Below are 22,497 nucleotides of genomic sequence, written 5' to 3' on the forward strand. Positions count from 1 at the left end.
GATGGAAGAAGATATGCCATGCTAATATTAATCAAAGGAAAGCTAGAGTGATACGTTAATGTCAGATAAAGTAAACTTCAGAACAAAAATATAAGGGATTAAAAAAAGTCATTACATAATGATAAAAGCATCAAGTGAAAAAGAAGATATAACAGTTCTAAACTTTTATATATCTGGTAACAGAGCTTTAAAATTTCATGAAAGAAAAACTGATACAACTGCAAGGACAAATAGACAAATCCACAATTATTACCAGTGATTTCAATATCTCTCAATAATTGAAAGAAATAGAAAATCAGTAAGGGTGTAGAATACTTAACACTATTGACCAATTTGATCTACGTGCACTTACAGAACATTCTGTCCAACAATGTAGTACTCTGTTTTTTGTGGGGGGTTTTTTGGCACGTATATACATGGAACATTTATTAAGATAGACCATATTATGGGCCATAAATAAGTTTAAATAAAAGAATCAAGTCAGGGGAGCCTGGGTGGCTCAGTTGGTTGGGCATCCAACTTGGTTTCAGCTCACGTCAGGAACTTGTAGTTGTGGGATCAAACCCTGTGTCTGGCTTCCTGGTGAGTGCAGAGTCTTGTCTCAGATCTCATTCCCTCCCCCTCTGCCCCTCCCCCCACCCTTGCAGGCTCTCTCTCTCAATAAAATAAATAAATAAAATCTTTAAAAAAAAAAAGCGATCAAGTCATATAAAGTATGTTCTCTGACCACAGTGGAATTAAATTAGAAATGAATAAAAGAAAGATTTCTGGAAAATCCCCAAATATTTAGAAAATAAACAACACACTTCTAAATTACCTGTGGGCCAAAGAAGAAATCAAAAGGGAGATGGGAAATTATTTTGTGCTGAATGAAAATAAAAACACAATTTATCAGAATTTGCAGGATGCCACTAAACCATTACTTAAAAAAAAAAAAAACAACATTAAACACCTGTTAGAAAAGAAGAAAAGTCTAAAGTCAATGACATCAATTTCTGTTTTAAGAAATTAGGATAAGAAGAGCAAATTGAAACCAAAGTAAGCAGAAGAAAAGAAATCATAAAGATCAGAGTAGGAGTCAGTGAAGTAGAAACAGAAAAACAGTAGAGAAAATCAGTGAAAGCAAAATCTGTTTCTTTTGAGAATATCAATAAAATTGTTAAAACTCTAGCCAGGCTGAGCAGGAATAAAGGAGGTAAGACAAACATTACCATTCTCAGGGATAAAAGAGGTGACATCACTGCAGATTCTACAGATATTAAAAGGATCACAAGGGAATATTATGAATAGCATTATGCCAATAAAGTTAACAACTTAGATGAAATATGGTTTAGAATTTTATAAATTCCACCAATATACAAACATATATGTCTATATAACTATTTTATGTGTATAGGGACATATAAAATATATGTATGTATATGTACGTGTGCACAAATACACCCTTATTTAGTTATATGTATATATATACACAGCTACATACATACATTTATATACACCTGTATGCACACACATATGTAAATATATAAAAAACAATACATCGTGATCAAGTGGAGTTTATCTCAGGAATGCAAAGTTTGTGGAAACTAATTTTCTCACTATCAGATAGCGAAGTTAAGTAAGAGGGAGGATGAATGAACCCTGTAGTACTGGATTAGAATTAGAGACATCAGTATGAACTCATGTTTAGCTTAATAAAGATATAGATATACAGATGGATAGATACTGAAGCAATTATAGATTTTCTAGTGCTGTCTATTGAAAAGGCATAGAAGTAACAGCAAGCACACCCAGAACCCAGATCGTGGTTTCTAAATTCCATTCCCCAATAAAATGGCTCATTAGAGAAATGGTTGATTCTAGGGTTGGAGTAGGGAAAATAAAAGATGAGTCTAGAGCACCTTGTAGTGCCAGAAGCAAGGAAGTGCTCAGAAAACACAAAAGGCTGGGGGCATGTCAAAGGGAAACTGGTGCCAAACTAAAATATCTCTGAATGGCTTAAGCTGAAATAATTTGAGCAAGAAAATAAGTAATATAGTATTGGATTAGAGTTCATAGTATAAAATAAATATACATGAGTTCAGTATTGACGTAAATGATTTCATCAAGAAGTGAATGAGAAGACAGAAATACTCCTTATAGAATTCCAAATAGCATGTGTACAATTCTCCCTTATTCGGAGGTGGAGCTTAATCTTCCCAACCCCTGGTGTGGGTTGGATTTAGTGACTTGCTTTTAAAGAATAGAGTATGAAAAGTGAAAAAAGGTAACTTTACAGGACGAAGTCTGGCAGACACTACCTTGACCAAACATTATGAGTGACAAGTCATATGGGTATTGTACATCCCTTGATGTGTGATGAGAAGGAAACTTCACCTCTGTGATATTCCAGAAATAGACCCACATCTGTGTGTACAACTGATATTTAACAAAAGTGCAAAGGCAATTTAGTGCAGAAAGGTTGGTCTTTTCAACAAATGATGCTGGAACAATGGGATATTCATGTACAAAATAATAAACTTTTATCCATAACTCATACCCTATACCAAAATTAATGTAAAATGTCATAGACCTAAAAGTAAAATTGAAAGTCATTAAACTTCTAGAAGAAAATACATTAGAAAATCTCTGTGACTTTGGGTTAAGCAGAGGCTTCGTAGATAAGACATCCAAAGCATGTGCAATGACCTTGTTTCCAAATGAGGTCATATTCACAGATACCAGGGGTTAAGACTTCAACATACCTTTGTGGGGGACACAATTCAACCCATAACAAATACAGTAGTTCCCAGTTTAGGGATTGCTTTCATGTTTACTGCAGGGGAACTGAGATTCTCTATATGCACTTAGTGCAGTTCCCACACTGCATTAAGTAATGTATCTTACACATCCATGTTTACTTTTTCAAATGTAATGATGGTGTTATAATTAATAAAATATAAATGTAGCTTTTTGGTATTTATTCAGTTTGTGGATAACATGCCTCTAACTGGTTTTATGTGGTTCGCTGCTTTGTTTGTGCTTAAAAAAAATTTATTGATTTATTTTTAGAAAGAGCACAGGTGTGTGTTAAGTGGGGGAAGGGGCAAAGAAAGGGGGGAGAGGAAGAGACTCTCCAGGAGACTCCCCACTGAGCATGGAGCTCTGTCCCACGACCCTGAGATCATCACCTGAGCAGAAACCAAGAGTCAGCCACTCAACCAACTGAGCCACCCAGGCACCATTGTTGTCACTTTAAAAAAAAAAAAAAAAGATTTATTTATTTTAGAGAAGGGGGGAGGGGCAGAGGGAGAGAGTCTTCAGGCAGCCTCCCCGATGAGAGCACAGAGCCCCACACATGGCTCACTACCCATGAGATAATGACCTGAGCCAAAACCAAGAGTCGGACCCTGAACCCGTCAGAGCCACCCAGGTGCCCCTGTTTTTCGCTTTTAACAGAGACTCTCTCTCATGTATGTTGTGAGAAAAATTTTGTCAACTTGGGCACCAAAGTAATGTTACTCTGGCCCTTTGTCTTAAAAAGTCTGTTCCAAAATGGCGCCTTCAGCTTCTTGCTGCTGTGTCTTTCCATAAGGGTTAGGCATCAGTCCGTGGAATTGAAATAGGGGAGTAGTGGGTCCCCTTTTCTGTTTACCTGGTACACATACAAACTCCTCTTCTAGTCCAAGCTCCCATGTGGAGTCCTTACTCCAGATAAATTCATTCTAAGGAAAAAATCAGGGGGAGTGCATAACTTGAGTTACAGGGTAATTTGTTACAACAATGTCTGTTTTACTGAAAAATCTGGGCCTAGTCCAAATATTTACAAAAGAGAATTGGTTAAATTAAGTAAATAGCCATATCTCAAACCACTTTGCAACTATCAGGAATTATTTATTTAGAGATCTCTTTTTCAAATCTTTATCTTATTTGGAAGCTTAACATATAAATAAAAGCTAAGCAGCTCTGGGGGCACCTCAGTGGCTCAGTTGGCTAAGCATCCAACTCTTGGTTTTGACTCAGGTCATATCTCAGGGTCATGAGATGAAGCCCTGCATTGGCTCTGTGGTCAGTGGAGAATCTGCCTAAGACTCTCCCTCTGGCTTTGCCCCTCGCCACCATGCTCTCTCTCTCTCTCTTAAATAAGTAAATAAATCTTTAAAAAAAAATAGCTAAGAAGCTCTGATGCATGGGGAACCTAGAGTCCTCATCTACCCAGTTTTGCTCCTTGGGATGTCTTTTAAATCCTTAGGGTTGTGTGCAGCACAATTTAAAACCAGTGCTGTAGTGAAATATCTAATAATGTAAAATTATGTCGGTGTTTTATTAGTTAAAAAGGTTACCAGACAATATGTCCTATATGCTGTAATGTTTATAAAAAGAAATTTTATGCACTGTATCTACACCATATGCAGATAGAAAAATCTGTATCTTTAGAAAAGATGGGGAACGTATTCATAAGAATGCTGGGTATTGAGTTTATGGGTGATTTTTATTTTCTGTTTTTGTCTTTTTACTTTAAAAATTTTTGTACATGTATTTTTTGGGAATAAAGAAAAGATACATCTTTTTAAAAAAATATTAGAGAACCATTAGGAGAGGGTCAGAGGAAGAAGGAGAAGTAGACTCCTCTCCTGAGTAGGGAGGCTTATGTGGGGCATAATCCCAGGACCCTGGGATCATGATCCGAGTAGAAGGCAGATGCTTAATGGACTGAGCCACCCAGGCGCCCCGAGGAGGTATTTCTTCATGTGAAAAAGTAGAAAACCATTGCATTGTAGGAAACTCTACGCTTTTGGAAAGATAACAGTCTCATTCCTCAGTCCCTTGAGGGAGAGGAATTATCCAGAAAATTTATAAAAATAGTAACATAGATCTATTTAGAAATTAACGTCAGTAGTCTTACGTGTTAAAAGTGTATTAGGATAAGTCACATTTTTAGCATCTAAGGGAGAAAATAGAACAATGTCAGTGAATTAAAAATGAACTGAACTTTGTAAAGCAGTGATTCCCAATTCTGGAGTGATGTAAGAGGAATGTCAAAATATTTAAAACACTTCCCTCCAACTTTCCAAAATCAGTGCTATGGTGAGCTATTGTTACTGATAAAGAATATACCTCCTACTTTAATTCTATGGTTTTGGACCAAGAAAAACTCTTGTAAAAGAAAGTGTGAAATAACATGCATAGAACTAATTTTCTCACCTTTTCCCCCTCAGAATCAGAGGTCTTTTTTCCTTTGTGCTGGTTTGAAAGTTTGGGGTATTCAGATTTGGTATAGAAAATGTGATTTCAGGGGCGCCTGGCTGGCTCAGTGAGTTGGGCATCTGCCTGCAGCTCAGGTCATGATCCAGGGGTCCTGGGATTGAGCCCCTCATCAGGTTCCCTGCTCGGCGGGGAGTCTGCTTCTCTCTCTCCCTCTGCCCCTACCCCCACTCACTCTCAAATGAATAAATTAAATATTTTTAAAAAGAAAGAAAGTGTGGTTTCATGATAAACTAAGTGGATAGCTAAGAGGAATTGAAGAACTGTTAATATTTGATGCCAGAATCAAAGCATTTGTGAAGAGAAGTCTCTAGTTTAAAGCCAAAATTGCATTATAACATTCATTATATTCATAGTATAGTATGTATTATAATATAATATATATCTAATAATATAATTTTTTGGCTATGATCAATTTTTAGTCTTGTCCTTACTGATATTTTATATTCATATAACCTGTTTATTTATGGAAATATTTCACTAAGGAGTATGACATATACATTTAATGATATATAATGAAAATACTTATAATGTATTTCTTATATGAAAAATTATAAGTAGAAAACATGGAATGTGAACAATCCTCAGAGTTCTTCCTGGAAAGTATATGAGGTTTTTATTTCTTTATAAGAAGTAGGCCTATGTCGGTTTAGTTCAAGGAAATTGTGAACATTTTTAGAGTATATGGGCACTAAGTTTATACTTCTCTGACTCCCTGTGTTTTCTTGTGCTGTGGTTTTTTTGGCAAATCCTGTCTATTCAGCTTTGTGGTATAGATATGATGGTGAATGAGCTTTCTTTGTATTTAAGGAATGAGTGCATACCAAGTATAATACCTAAAGGTAAACAGAGCTCATGAATAATACTCCATGATTTGGGTGTTAGGAATTCTGACTGTTTTTCCTTCTCTTAAGATTTTCAAAATAAGATTCCTATTCTTGTAATTGTGTTGGTACTTGGTAAGAAATGTTTAGGAACATTTAAGATGAATCCATTTATTTTGTTTTCTTTTCAATTGCTATTCCTTGCTATGGAGTGATATTTTTATGGATGTTTTAGATTTTTTCTTTAATAAAAATTCAGACAAACTGCAAATGTGTCATATACGTGCTTTAAAGTGATACATAAGAATTTACGTTTTGAGTAGAACTTTTTTATATCATAGAAGATATAATGTTATTTGACATTTTATATTTTAATTTTACATTTTCATAAAGTTCTCTAAGATTAATGGTGGAGTTTGTCTCAATGACACCTCAATAAAAAGGTAAAAGCTAACGAAGACTTGCTACTCTTTCGGAAGTACAGTTGTATCCTTTGGCAAATGTTCAGAAAGCAGCTTATCCTAACAAATTTTTCACAGTTCTCGCTTCAGTTTACAAAATTTGAACATTCAGTCTTAACGTATTTTATATAAAATCTTTATATAAATCTTTATTTGAGAAAGAGAATGTGTGCATATGTGCACATGAGTGGGGAGAGGGGCGGGGGGGGCGAGAGAGAGAGAGAGAGAGAGAGAATCCTGAGGCAGTTTCCCTGCTGAGCATGAGCCCGACACAGGGCTGGATCCCAGGACCCTGAGATCATGACCTGAGCTGAAACCAAGAGTTGGCTACTTGACCGACTGAGCCACCCAGGTGCCCCTATTCTGTTTCTTGAAGTATGCCTGCATTGCTATGAATTGCCCTCTTCTAATTGCTTTTGCTGTATCCTGTAGATTGTTGTATGTCATATTTCTGTTTTCAGTTGTCTCTAGACATTTTTTTATTGCTCAGATTTCTCTGATGACCCTGTGGTTGTTTGGTAGCATGTTTAATCTCCATATTTTTATGTTTTTTTCACTTTCTTCTTGTAATTGATTTCTAGTTTAATACCATTGTGAGACAAGGTGCTTGATGGGATTTCAGTCTTCTTTAATTTATTGAAACTTGTTTTGTAGCTTAGCATGTGATCTGTACTGGAGAATGTTCCATGTGCAGTTGAGAAGAATGTGCATTCTGTTGCTTTTGGATGGAATGTTCTGTATATATCTATTAAGAATATCTGGTTTAATGTGTTGTTTAAAGTCAGTGTTTTCTTATTGATTTTCTGTGTGGATGATTATCTATAGATGTCTACTGTTATTGTATTGTTGGTTTCTTCCTTTAGGTCTATTAATATTTATTTTATTTATTTTGGTGTTCCTATGTTGGGTGCATATATACTTATAAATATTATATCTTTTTGCCGGATTGACCCCTTTATCATTATGTAGTGCTTTTCTTTAACTTATTGGAGTCTTCATTTTTTTTAAAGATTTAATTTATTTGAGAGAGAGAGAGCACACAAATAGTGGGGGAGTTGTAGAGGGAGAGGAAGAAGCAGATTCCCTGCTGAGAGTCATGAACTGAGCTGAAGGCAGGCGCCTAACCAAATGAGCCACCCAGGTACCCCTGAAGTCTTTATTTTAAAGTTTATTTTGTCTTTTACAAGCATAGCTACATCAGCTTTCTTTCAGTTCATATTTGCATGGAATATCTTTTTCCTTCCCTTTACTTTCAGTTTCTGTGTTACTTCTGAAATTAGTCTCTTGTAGGCAGCATATATGAGTCTTGTTTTTTTAACCATTCGACCACTCTGTACTTTTGGTTGGGGAATTTAGTCCATTTACATTTAAAGTGATTATTGATAGGTGTGTACTTATTGCCATTTTATTAATTGTTTTCTGGCTGTTTTTGTAGTTCCTCTCTGTTTCTTTCATCCTTTTCTCTTCCTGTGTGGTTTGATAACCTTCTTTAGTGTTATGTACAGATTTCTCTTCATTTTCTTTTGTGTATAAGTTTTTGCTTTGTGGTTATTGTGAGGTTCACAAATACATTACAGCTTTTTATCTTATGTGACATCAAAAATAAAACATGGGGGTGTAAAAATGTAGTTTTAGAATGTATTCAAATTTAAGCTGTCATCAACTTAAAATAGACTGTTATATACGTAGATGTTATTTGTGAACCTCAGAGTAACCACAAAGCAAAAACTTATAGTTCTTAATGAATTATTGTAGTTATAGATATTTTTACTACTTTTGTCTTTTGACCTTCATACTAGCTTTATAAGTGATTAATCCACTACCTTAACTACACGTATTACCTTTTTCAGTGAGATTTTTGCTTTCATATGTTTTCTTGTCATTAATTAGTGCCATTGCTTCTTCACTTAAAGAAGTCCTTTTAACGTTTTTTTTTAAGGAAGGTTTAGTGGTGATGGGCTCCTTTAACTTTTATTTATCTGAAAAATTCTTTCTCTCTTCTGTTTTGAATAATAACCTTGCCAGGTAGAGTATTCTCTCCACCCCCCCTCCACAACCCAAGTAGCATATTCTTGGTTGGAAGCTTTTTCCTTTCAGTGCTTTGAATATGTCATGCCACTCTTCTGACCTGCAGATTTTCTGCTGAAAAATCTGCTGATAGACTTATGGAGTTTCCCCTGTACATAAGAGATTGTTTTCCTCTTGTTGCTTTTCAGATTCTCTTTTTATCTTCAACTTCCGACATTTTAATTGTAATGTTTCTTGGTGTGGATTTTTTGGGGTTTGTTTTGTGTAGAACTCTTTGTGCTTCCTTAACCTGGATGTCTGTTTCCTCCCCAGGCTAATGAAATTTTCAGCCATTATTTTTTCAAATAAGTTTTCTGCCATCCCCCCCCCCCCTTTTCCTTTTGGGATGCCCATAATGGGAGTGTTATTCCACTTGATGTTATCCCAAAAGTCCTTTAACATATCTTTTTTTTTTTTTCTTAAGTTTCTTTCTTTCTTTTCCTGTTCCTTTCTTCTCTGTTTGGGTGAGTTCTGCTGCTTTGTCTTATAGCTCACTGATTGTTCTTCTGCTTCATCCAGTGTGCTGTTGAACCCCTCTAGTGTATTTTTTTAGTTCGGTTTCTGTATTCTTCAGCCCTGTGACTTCTTTTTGGTACTTTCTTGTATTTTCTCTTTGTTGATGTTCTCACTGTGTTCATCTGTTCATCTCCCAAGTTTGGTGGCCATCTTTTTGACTGTTACTTTGAACTGTAACAGGTAGATTACTTATCTGTTTCATTACAGACTTTTTCTAAAGTTTTGTCTTGTACTTTTGTTTGCCATCTATTCCTGTCTCCTCATCTTGCCTGAGTCTCTGTGTTTGTTTCCATGTATTAGGCAAAACAGCTACGTCTCCAAGTCTTAAAGGTGTAGCCTTCTGTAGGACACGACCCAGGAGACCCAGAAGTGCAATCTTCCTGGTCACCAGAGCCAGGCTCTCAAGGGGCATCCCTTGTGTGTGCTGTGCATGTCTGCTGGGGGCGGGGGCGGCTGTGGCTGTGGCATCAGGAGTTGGGGGGGTTGCCTGTCTGTGGCATGGTTAGGCACTGTGGGGGATACCAGGTTAGAGGGACATTGTAAAAATCAGCAAGGTAGCATTAGCAAGGTGAAATGTGATCACAAAAATGGTACTTTCCAATGTTTCTCTTCATGGAGAGAGTCCCAACAGGTTCCTCCCCCTCTGGCAGTTGCTTTAAGATGAGTAATTGGGTCTCCTTCACATATGGTCTAGGAGCCTTTCAAACTGCTGCTTTTGGATTGGGTCTCAGGCGAGTGAGTCAGCCTGTGACCCTTTAAGAGTGGGTTCTCAATTCCCTGCATTTCTGTGGTTCTCCTGGACCTAATCCCTGTTTATATTAAGTTTTGGGGACTCATCTCTCTGGTGCATGACCCAGAGGTTGAGGTGCCTGATGTGGGGCACAAACCCCTTGTTCCTCAGGGAAAAGTTCCATATTTTTTGAGATCCCTTCTGATTGTGGATCACTGCACCTGGTATGGGGTTTTGGCAAGAGCATGTCTACGCCTCCCCTACCTGTCTCAATGTGGCCCTTTTGTCTTTTGTTGTAGAGGCACTGTTCATCTAGTTTTCAGAACTTTTTCAGAGGAAATTGTTCCATTTTAGCTGTTGAATTTTTGTGTCCATGGGAAGAGGTGAGTTTACGATCTTCCTACATTGCCATCTTGAACCACCTCTCCAAACAAATTCTGAAATAGGGAATTATGAAATAAGATTAGGGTTTAAATCCCTATCTGCTAGGTAAAGAAAGTCAGTGAGAGAAAGACAAATATCATGATGATTCCACTCATGTGTAATTTAAGAACTAAAGCAGATGAACAGAGGGGAAGGGAAGGAAAAATAAAATACGAAAACAGAGGGAGGCAAACCTTAAGAGACTTTTAACTCTAGAAAACAAAGTGCGGGTTGCTGGAGGGGAGTTGGGGCAGGGAGTGGGGGTAACTGAGTGATGGACATTAAGGAGGGCACTTGAAATAATGAGCACTGGGTGTTACATGCAACTGATGAATCACTAAATTCTACCTGTGAATCTAACAGTACAGTATGTTAATTAAATTGAATTTAAATAAAAATTTTAATTAAAAAAAGATATAAATCCCTATCAATGAAAATTATGTATCATCACTATTTTGTCAATTTTGAGATTATTCTGTAGAGTCCATAGTTTGTTTATTGTTTATATTTGTTTAGTGATGTTAATATCTCATATAAGCATGGATTTGATAGTTTGAATGGTGTTGAATGGAATGAAGATACTAAGTAGGTTGAGGTTCTCATACTTTTTTCTGGCAGTTCCCTTTGCTTGGTTTTTTGAAGTGAATAATTAGAAATCCAAAAAGGCATGGCATAAGTTAATGATGATACTCATGATCTCAAAGGAGAGTTATTTAGGAACTGTACAGGAGATATTCCCAAAAGTGATACTGTTCCAGATTGTCCATGAGAAAAAAAGAGCATGTAATAAATAAGATGTTATTTTTATTGTGAATTACTTTTCTCAGTTCAGAAACATCCAATATCCAATTTATAATATCTGGCAGAGGCAATTAATTTAGAATTCACTCTGATTTGTCAAAGTATGTCCAGGAAAGAAGAGCCACTTAACTAAGGCTCATTCTTCAGTAAAAGTGGCAGTATCCTAAGCTATGTTTAAGAAGTTAATTTGAGATCTTCTTACATTACATTCTAGTGAATCATTTTTGGGTTTTACACCAGAACTGAGCTCCCTGGTCCTTGTTTCTGTGGTTTTGTATTGCAAGGTCCAGAGGTTTAAAACTAATAACAGCACCATGAAAATTCTCCGTGAGTCATCCTGTCAGCTGTAGCTTCTGTTTGAGTCTTTCTGATATAACTAATATTTAATGCCAGCTCTGGTAGCAGCTTTTCATGCTTTTGATCTATTTCCTAATAAAAAGGTACAATGGTAGATAATTTTCAGACTTTTTTTGTTTTTTTGCTATTTCCGTAATTTTTAGTTCTTTTAGTGAGTCTAAGCTAGACCAGTTATAAATTGTAGGTGGTGAAAGAATTTATGACTGGTGTGTTTTTGGAGGGATAGGAGTGGTAGTGGTCATCACTACTTTTGGTTCTATGAATCTTACTGTCCAGAGATCTAAAGATTGATTTAACAGTGTAGCTGAAGTCAGCAGTATGTTCTAAATCCCTATACTTAAGGGTACTTATGTATTGCAGACAAATGCCCTTTTAGCTGTTTTGTTTGTTATTTTGTGAAAAATGATATAATACCAGAGCTAGCTGGTTCATATTCATGTTGGAGTAATTTCAAATTTTAGCGTTGCGCTTCAGACTATTTAAGTTATTTTGTAGAAATAGATAAATAAAAAACTTGATTTACATCTAGGACATGGAATGCCTTAATCATTCTTGATACTTTAAAGGATACGCGGAAATAATGGACTCTCTTGCTAAGTGGCAGGTATGGTCAACACAATTTCACAGGCCTAAAAAAAAAGAAAATCCCTGACCCTACTTGCTAAGAAAATTAAAAGTTTTGGTTGTAACCTGATCTTTTCTCTTACCCTGCAACATCTGGGAAGTTTGTTAACTTGAGTGTTGACGTTAATTTTATGTGACTTGGCAAGTTAAACCTATAGTTTCATCATTGGCTTTGAATTATGCATTTCTGTGGATTTTTCTGAGCTAAAAACCTATTTGAATATTGTTAGTCTTTAAGTTTATTTTTCTGTTCTACTTAATTTCAAGTTAAGTCTCTAAAGTTCAGATTTTATTTTTGTTCTAACAGGTAATAATTAAGTGGTTATTATGTGCTAGGCAGTGCTTCTCATTTAATGCTTCGCATTTTCTAATTCTCAAAACAAAATTGTAAGTTAGGGACTGGTATTATCACTATTTTACAGAAGATTGTTGGAGAGTCTGAGCACCTTGTACAAGTGTAAAAGCACCTTTTAAATTGTGAAACTAGAGTGCAAACCTCGTTATTCTTTTTCTGAGGAGCCCCTGTCCCTGAGGCCTTGAGATAACATGCAGTTTTCATTGATTGTAACAGTATTGGAATGCTGTATTTTTTGCATTGATGTTTGTCATCGCTTTGTGAGGATTGAGCCTTAGACTTCTCTTAACTGCAGTCTGTTTTGCAGAGTTCTTTGTCTAGAAACTCTCCTCACTGGCATGAATTCCAATAAGCTAATGCTTTATTTCATTGATTCCAAGGTGCACAGGCTTTTCATCCTGCCTTTTCACATTGCTAAGATCAGGATGTATCGTACAATGGAATTATTGAGAATTCTAAATTTAGTAGCTAACATTGTTTGCTAATGAAAACTTGCCCATTATCCAGCATAGGGACCCTGAACTTAACTCTCCTCATTTCAGTCATCCCTTATGAAGAACCATCCAGAGTCCCAAATTCTTCATCATAACTAAACCCAAGAGAAAAAACATCTAATACTTTGAAGGAGAGAGAGAGGGTAGGAATTAAGGTTTGAGTGTGGTATCTCAATTTTTCCTTTCAGGACACTTTCTTTCAGGAGTAATGTCAAAGGCTAGCTCTTTTCTCACAAAAAAATTGTCTGTAAATGGAGAAAATGACTTCTAATAGGCTATATGTTTTAAGCAAATACGTGATAGTACAAACTTTGATGGCCCTTTGTAATGTTTTTATTCTAGAAGAAATTCTCTTTAACAGTCTTAAGGGGATATCCCAATTAGAAAATCATGTATATGTATGTATGTATTATATAGTTAAATATGCGTACATGTGTATATATATAAATGTGTGTGTGTGTGTATGTGTATGTGTATAGTTAAACCTGGCTAAAACTGGAAGTTTTACTAAAGCAAATATTATTTATTGGGTTTGGGTTATTTAATTACCAAATCACAGCTCCCTTTACACTGTAATAACATATTGGGAGGGGTATGAAAATAAAAACTTTGGGGAAGCTTCTATAGTGCTACGTAGGGCTTTAATATTAGAGCTCAGAACTTATAAGAAAAAGGCATCCTGAGTCAAGTGGGTAAGTGTAATTGTGACCTTTAAGGCCCTTGGTTAGGATTTGTGGCATTCAAGTATGCTTAGTATAGGTAGTCCAAAATAAGGGCATCTAGTTATCCCAATGGCTCTAATTTCTGACAACACTTTCGTTTTTAAATTATGGTTCTTCATATTGGCACTTGGACTTTGTCTTACATTTGGCAAAAGACATACACACATATGTCAGTATGCACAAACATGTTCATTGTTGGCTAAATGTCCAAGTCATCAATATGATATTTTTGAAAGCCAGATACAATGTGATTAAGCACACCCAACGTTATTCTGCATTCCACTACAGCTCTTTCCCATAGATGCATACTCTTTCCCATAGATACAGAACCAGAGGAGGTTGTCACGATTGCATGATTGGGTTACCGAACGGACAGGGACTTGAAAATAGAGGATTTTGTGCACCAGAATTGTTTCATCAGCCTAGTGTTGGGCGAATTGTGGAATTTAGTGATTAGAGAAAAAGTACTGTGATGTAAAAATTTTTGTTTGAGAGAGGCTCTTCACCCGTACTTTAAGAATATCGTAAGTAGGGGCGCCTGGGTGGCACAGCGGTTGAGCGTCTGCCTTCGGCTCAGGGCGTGATCCCGGCGTTATGGGATCGAGGCCCCACATCAGGCTCCTCTGCTATGAGCCTGCTTCTTCCTCTCCCACTCCCCCTGCTTGTGTTCCCTCTCTCGCTGGCTGTCTCTATCTCTGTCAAATAAATAAATAAAATCTTTAAAAAAAAAAAAAAGAATATCGTAAGTAGATTATGTTAAGCAAATTTTTCTGTACAGTAGTCCTTGTTCTTCATCTTTTCGTTTCATTTTTATAGTCCTCTTTCCCGTCCTTTTCCATTCCCTCGTAAGAGCAAGCAGCTCAGGAAGCTGACTTACAATCAGTAGTCTGGGAACTTCCGGGATTCTTTACCAGAATCTCCCTGGATGTTGCAGTCCTGACGCAAGCAGCATTGTTTTGGGGTCGGAGTTTTTATAATGGCTATCAGGAAGAGTGGCTAAGGTTGCTAACTGCAGGTATTATCCTTTGTAGAAACTCAGTTGGGAATTCTTTTCTGCCAGCATCTATGTTCATTTCTAAATTAAAAAAACATATTCCTACTTCCCCACACTCCCCAACAAGTAAGGATGAACTGCCTATTTCTGAAAATTTGATGATCTTTTGTAGTCAGTTGGTCTATTCTCTAGAGCAGTTTACTCTTATCCCAGGACCTCTTTTCCTTGTTATCCCTAACTTTGTTGTGAGTTAACATGCACTTATTATGGAAGTTTTTAGATTCTTTGTCTTTTTCTCTGGATCAATTCTGGTTTATATAGGAGTTAAAGAAATTGTAATTAAACTTGTACTTTAGAGGTTTTTTAAAACTAAACTATCTCCATGATAAATAAAATAGTCATTTAAGTATCATTGTTTTATGTTTGTTTCTTACTATGTTTACTAATAACCTTTTTTAAAAACTAACAATTTTATTGATATTCTTAATAAATCCTGTTTTTGTTACCCGGGCTAAATAATCTTTACATAAAATGCCATGGGTTGAGGTAATTTCTGAAATGACAGATCCTAAAAGGGGAATGGGAGGAAATCCGAAAACACTTGTAGACTTTATGTGTAACGTCAAATTCTTATCAAGAAGCCTCCAGTAATGTTTCTTTCAAAAAAGGCATCCAGGAAGAAATGCAGTTCTTAATAGCCTATAGAACTGAAGAAAGAAAAAATGTACCCTTTGCTTTCTACTTTTGGAACATATTCTTAGTAACTGGTAGTTCTACAATGGTATTTTCTCTAGACTTCTCTTATAAATGCTACACATAAATAAATGAGAATTGTGATTTGATTATGATCAAAGGGTAGTAGACACAGATCAGTAGAGCAGTATCAGCACCCAGATATCTTGGGGTATGGGGAGAGGTGATGGACAGGAAGAAACCTTTCCTTGCTAGGGAAACTATAGTATTTTAATGGTAAGATATTTCTCTTTGCCTTAGTTTTTAAAAATCTGTAAAATGGAAATATCTTTATAGATATTTTTGAGGGTTAAGTGAGATAGCGCATGTCAACAGCTTAGAATAGTGCTTAGCATGTAGTAAACCCTCAGTAAATTTAACTGTTGCTATTCGTATTTAGATTTTTAAAAAGAGAACCCATACTCAGTGACAGCTCATGGTAAATGCACCTGCAATTTAAGATTTAACAAAGGAGTTATTTAAAAATAGCATCCAGCTTCTTACTCCACCTGTTGGTTGAATCTTGTTTTGGGAAAGTTAGCATAAGTTTTAAATCTCTTATTCTGATTTAGTAGAATGAATAAATTTAATAACAATCTTATAATTGAAATAACTACATCTTTCCTTTCTTTTTCCTTTGTTTCAGGTTTCCCCTCAAAAAACCTATAAGGTAAGTTGTTCAGTTGCCCTTCATATGCTTAGGTTAAATCTTAATTAGAAGCATTCCTTTGAAATTATGGCAGATTTTTGTAGCTTTTGAAAATGTGGATTTAAGTAGTTTGAAATATCAAAATGTTTTACAAATTTAAAATATAGCAGGTGTTGCATATTTTTTCTGGAAGACAGCATTGTTTTGATAACATTTTCAATGTTTTTAATACAAGCATTTTAAAAGTTTGTTCAAATTGATAGTTAAGGTCTCTCCCTATGAAGAGATTTAATTTTAAAATCTATTGTGACTGTTTGCACTTGTGAGTAGCTTGGGGAGTGTAAATGGCTTGCCAGTTTTTGATGTATTTTATCACTTGGGTAGCTACAGCTGTCTTTAGTTAATGAACTTTGGCAAACTGAATCAGTCTTAATTACTTTAAGACAGTAAAGGAAAAAATCCAAAATGTTCAAATATGCCTGTGCTCATAGCCATATCTCCATATGTATTCAGGTCCTGGGACTAAATGCCTTTTCCTCAGTGCTTATTCTCACTGCTCTCTCATCCTAGTTGTCATGAATATTATTTAGAATGTAAGTAGTATATCATTCCTAATTATGTTAGTACTTTTATCATTTTTAGTGACAGCATGATCCAGGATACCAATGCTAATCTTGGCATTTCAGTTAATTAGTAGAGTATGTATTACAGTGAGGGTCTTATTTGCTGCCCTGCCATTATCTGATCAGTATAATTGGGTAGGCCATAGGAAAAATAATAATTCTAATGTCATCTGGGCCTGCCTGACTTCTTTTTTTTTTTTAAGATTTTATTTATTTATTTGACAGAGATAGAGACAGCCAGAGAGAGAGGGAACACAAGCAGGGGGAGTGGGAGAGGAAGAAGCAGGCTCATAGCAGAGGAGCCTGATGTGGGGCCCGATCCCACAACGCCGGGATCGCGCCCTGAGCCGAAGGCAGACGCTTAACCGCTGTGCCACCCAGGCACCCCCCTGCCTGACTTCTGTAGCTAGAACTTTAGTGAGGCTTGCCTAAGATTGATTTTTTTTTTTTTTTTAACTATTCTCATCCATGCTACATTTACACAGTGATTTTGAACCTGACCATAGTAGATGTAGGGTCAGGCCTGGGAAAGTGTTGAATTACTTTCAGGCACTGTTTTCTTACCTGTTCAATGGAAGTCATAGTAACCTGTGAAAGCAACTGAAAGAACTTAAGTAATTTTATTTTATTTTTAAAGATTGTATTTATTTATTTGTCAGAGAGAGAGAGAGACAGAGAGCACCAGCAGGGAGAGCTGCAGGCAGAGGGAGAAGCAGACTCCCTGCTGAACAAGGAGCCCGATGTGGGACTCGATCCCAGGACGCTGGGATCATGACCTGAGCCGAAGGCCAGATCCTTAACCAACTGAGCCACCCAGGCATCCCCAACTTAAGTTATTTCTAAGAATAAAATAGACTTAATACTAAATAGTACTTTTATTATTTTTAAGCACTTTTTATAACCAAATAACTGGATTCTTTTATTACACATAGCATAGACTGAATTTAAAACTTCTTGAAAAATATAAGTTAGATTTAGGAGGATGTATAAGGTAAACTGATTACTTGGATTCTCTTTGTAAGACACACTTGCAATTAAATTAAGTTGTTATTCTGTTGATTTGCCTGTAGTAAATATTTGACTGCTTTACTTTAATTTAGGCATGGGAGTATTTTGAACCGAGAGTCACCAACAGATAAGAAGCAGAAAGTTGAGCGCAGTGCATCACATGATTTTGATCCTACAGGTAAAACACTGTTCTCCCAAAGAATATTGAGAATAGTTTCGTTCAGAATAATTGAGCTTAAGCTATATAACTACCTGAAACCCTCAGGAGTTATTGTTTGGTCTGTTTCTGACTCTCCTTCTTCTTCAATGATATAATATAAAACCTGTGCTTTCAGGAGGAATGCAGCATTTTTAACATTCAACGCTATGGATTCCACTAGGAAGCATCATTGTAGAGTGTCTTTTATTCAAAAACAATGACGATAATAAAAACAGTCATTATATTGTAATTGGAGATTCTAGTCAGACCAAGGACTTAGTATTAAAATAAATCGTTAAGTGTGAACGGGTAGTATCTCATAAAATCAAAGCTCTAAAAACTACAGATTTCTGTAGTCATTTAAAGATTCATGTGTGATCATGGTAAATTGGAGTATTAGATAAAATCCAACTTCAGAGATTATTGATCATCTAATTTTAGAGTAAGCAGATGAATAGAGATCACTTTTTCTTCAGTCAAAAATATTCTGAACTCTCAGAGAGTCTTTTAAGTCATGTTGTTCTTTCCTAAGGTTTTCATGCTAGTAGATTTCTGACTAGTTATATTCTTAATTTCATACAAATAGATTGAACTCCTGTTGTAAAATATGGGCTTTTGCTTTCTCCTTATAAAGTCACAGCATTTAATTTATAAAAAATGCTGGATTTCACTTTTGTCATTTGAAACTGATAAGTGTTCTTTGTGTACATACTGTTTTACTGAGTTGTATGTTCCTATGACAGAAGATAAAGTAGGTAATTGCTAACGTCATGGATTCATAAATAAAATGTATCTTTTTGGATATTTTTGTTTAGAAATACAATTTTTAATAGAGCGTATTTTTTGTATCTAACTCAGATGTTTCATACTTTCAGTATAAAGCATTATTTTGAAAAAAAATCACAAATATTATCCAGAAAGGGAAGAATAGGAAGTGAATAGCTAATAATTTACCTGCATCTTGGGTCATAGGTAAAAATGAAATCCCAATCATCAATTTATTTAGGCTTTGGTGGTGGGGTATAACTTCTGGATCTCCATTAAAAGATAATTTTTAAATTTCTGACACCTAATTTTGACATCATGGGGCTCAGAGGCTTTTTAAATATGATTAGTTATTATCTTGTTAATGAGTTTCTGCCCTGTGTTCATGTAAACACTAGAGTCTTGTTAGATTGGCTTATTCTGTATTATTCCTCTGTGGTGTGCCCATCTCCAAAGACAGACTTTGCGAAGTGGTACGCGATGCTTCAAAATGAGATTATTTCAGCTTTTAGTGCTTTTGTCATCTCTATGATTGTCAGATGGTATATTTTGTAGACTATTCATGTGTTGTTTTGTTTGAAGATATTTTTATTGCACTGTCTTTTCTTCAATAGATCTTTAAAATATGTCATTACTTGTGCTGTTCGTGAGTGTTCTGAGTGCTGTCACCTGTGATGTTCATACTTTGTGTTTTGCACGATTTAACTTGATCATGATTCATTCTTTCCCCCCCCCCATGAATTTTTCCCCTTACATTGGTCTCCATATTTTCTATATCTCTCTCCTTTTCTCCCGCTCTGTGCAGATAGCTCCTCCAAGAAGACAAAGTCTAGTTCAGAGGAGAGTAGATCCGAGATATATGGTAAGCTAATGTAGCCAATTCAGCCTTGCACCTCTGGAGCTTGCTTCATGCTGTTTCTTTTTTTTTTTTTTTTTTAAGTAAATAACTGCAGCCTTCCTTGTGTCTGCTCTGCATGGCATGACCTACTGCAGGGAAAGGGAGCCTGGGGTTTTAATGTGGCTGCCACTGGGAAGCTTAAGGTTGCTAGAAACTAACATCGTAGAGTAAGAGTAGGCCACATGACCCATCTTCTCTTTTATCTTGTGTATGATGGGAAAGTGATGATGTCTAATATGTTTGAGTTGGTTTCCTCCACATAACATGGGTGGGCTTTGAATTCTTGGCATCTTCTTCCCATGTCCCATTTGCTGTGTTTGGATCATGTAGAATTTCATGGCATCAGTCTTTCCCTCTAAGCATAGTGTTGGTGTGACTTAGAGGTGTTACCAATTCTTTGGAATTTTTATTTGATTTTTTAAATTCTTTTTATTGGCCTCATCATCTGGAAATGCTGTTTATGTATGATTTATCCACAACAGCAAAAATACCTTAAGTATTTTATTTATATGCCTTGAAGAATTTGCTTATGCCTTTCATAAATTTCCCTGAAGCTTATTCTGAATGGGAAAATGTCAAAATGACACCTTTTAAAAATAATTTTCACAAAGAGCAAGTTTAATCTGAATGGTTAACTTTTGCAACAGATGATTGAAGCACTAATATTTCTAGGCTGTGTCCTGTCTTCCAAAGATAATATAAACCATGTTTGTGAAGTTCATACATGTTTTTCCCTTTCCTCTGCACAGTTTTACCTGCCTTCTTGCCTTGTTTTGGCATCCGATTAGTGCTTTGAGAAAAGTGAATAGGAGAAACACTGCTTGGAACCAAGACTTTTAAAATAATCTCTGAAAGTCTAATAAGTTATATATTTTTTAAGAAGTTTCCAGAGTTGGCCTCAAAGGAAAACCGGGTCTTCTCTAAAAGAGCCACAAGTCTATCAAATGGCGGTTTCCCCAGATGTAGCTGTTTCCTAGCCTGACATACATGAAAGGACAAAAAAATACATGAAAGTGCCCATCCCTGCCTTTAAGACATTTTATCATTTATATCTCCTGACACTTGAGCCCATAGCATCACATGCTTTTTAATATTATGAGGCCTCAGTGTTTGGTTTTTAAACCAGTTATTGCTTCTATGTTAGATAAATAAATAAGTATAGTTCTGGGCTTCAGTTTTTGTGACCAGTGCCTTTTTGTGTGTAGCTAAATCTTATACAGTAGTTCAAGACAGAATGTGTACCATGCTGTATGGTACCAAATACCAAAGTATTTGTCTCCTCCTAGGTAAGAAATAGCTTCCGAATTTCTCAAGACTGTCTTTCTGTTCTATATAAAGAGCTTCCTATGGTTTATTCTCTTCTTAGGGATGTGAACACTATATTTTTGGCTCCCTTCTTTTCTAGTAGCCTTTGCAATGTTGTATTTCACCTCCCCCACCATTTTCCTAGATCTGTGGTATGTATGCAAAAGCTTGCTATTTGCTTTGGATTCTAGGATGTTTGCTTTGGATGCTAGGTTGATAGGTATGTATGCAAAGGCTTGCTGTTTGATTTGGATGTTAATATTTCAGTGATAGGAATATTAACACTAGTTCAGACATGCCATTCACTTGTTAGTAATAGAAACATTTTTAAGTGGTAATGGGGAAATAAGGCGTGGCTTTGTATGTTTGTTTCTTGAAAACCCTTGAAATACCTTTTTTGGAAGGTACTGAGCCATGGGTCCTTAAAAAGCACGTATAAAAGGGATGACTTGATAGAACAGAGTTAGTGTGCTAGCTTAAATCTCTTTGGCATTACAAATATTTTATCACCTGTGTGAATAGACATCCTTAGACTGTGCCGTTAGCACAGATGAAAAAGAATCTCTAGGGAATCAAGAAAAGCTAGGAAATAATGGAATATGGTTGAGTAGAGTCATACCAGCTGCTGACGTTGCCTGGGTGTAGGATTCTTACCACGCCCACTTCTAACTTCGGAGATTTTGCACTGTCTTGGGGAAGAATTCATTAGCTCGATACTTCAACAAACACTAGTTCTTCACTTAACAAAGTATTTATTTTGAACTGTCTTAGCCATTTTTAGAGCTGTTTGGTGAGATAGATTTACTTTGCACGTTTTAAAAGAAAACCAAGTGTTTGTTTTGCGTTGACTTTTCTTGTTAAGTTTCTGCGCTGGCAGTATATCAGTATTCACTCCATTTCTCCTTATTTTTCCCTCTCTACCTTTTGGAGTCTGTTGGTCATGTGCAGATCGTGTTTCTGATCTACAATTTCAGTTATTCTTAATTTTCTGTTTTTCTCATGAATATCATAATGGAGAAATGTGGATTTTTGTGGGATATGAGAGAGTTAGCGGGGGAAGTTGGAGTTTGACAGCAGCCTCTTCCTGCCTTCTATCTTGGCTTCATGAAGAGATTCTAGCTGATAGGATTATGTACAAAAAAGTAAGCCATGTCTTTTTGAAACTATCTTAATCTGCTGGGGCTGCTATAACAAAATACCAGAGACTTGGCTTAAATAACAGAAATGTATTTTCTCTCCCTTTTCGAGGCTAGAAGTATGAGATCAGGGTGCCAGGTTCAGGCGAGAGCTCTCTCCTGGCTCGCAGATGGCCACCTTTTTGCTCTGTGCTCACATGGTCCTTCTTTGGTGCAAGCACAGGTAAAGAGAGAACAGTCTCTCTGGTGTCTCTTCTTATAAAGACATTAAGCCCTCATGAGGGCTCCACTCTTATGACCTCATCTAATTCTAATTACCTCCCCAAAGCCTCACCTCCAAATACCATTACATATTAGGGGTTAGGGCTCCAGCATATGAATTGGGGGGGACACCCAAACGATAGTCCATAACAGAAGCCAACTGTTAGTACTTGAACTGTCCTGGTTGGATACTTCAGAGTGTTTTTTTTTTTTTTTTAAGATTTTTTATTTTTATTTTTTATTTTTATTTATTCGACAGAGATAGAGACAGCCAGCGAGAGAGGGAACACAAGCAGGGGGAGTGGGAGA

At 36.2% G+C, this 22,497-nt stretch overlaps 1 protein-coding gene across 5 annotated transcripts in view; it reads left to right on the top strand.

Moving 5' to 3' along the window:
- Window positions 1-22,497, top strand: part of ARHGEF12 (Rho guanine nucleotide exchange factor 12) — a 154,456-nt gene that overhangs the window by 60,391 nt on the left and 71,568 nt on the right. For 3 of the 5 annotated variants that reach the window (XM_011216814.3, XM_011216818.3, XM_034665987.1), the window contains exons 2-4: window positions 15,991-16,014; window positions 17,717-17,802; window positions 19,394-19,450. In XM_011216814.3, coding sequence (XP_011215116.1) covers window positions 15,991-16,014; window positions 17,717-17,802; window positions 19,394-19,450 — 167 coding nt within the window. The remainder of the gene's footprint in view (window positions 1-15,990; window positions 16,015-17,716; window positions 17,803-19,393; window positions 19,451-22,497) is intronic. The other 2 variants (XM_011216821.3, XM_034665988.1) reach the window with 1 other exon arrangement.

The sequence above is a fragment of the Ailuropoda melanoleuca genome, chromosome 8, assembly GCF_002007445.2.
Source record: "Ailuropoda melanoleuca isolate Jingjing chromosome 8, ASM200744v2, whole genome shotgun sequence".
Classification (NCBI taxonomy): domain Eukaryota; kingdom Metazoa; phylum Chordata; class Mammalia; order Carnivora; family Ursidae; genus Ailuropoda; species Ailuropoda melanoleuca.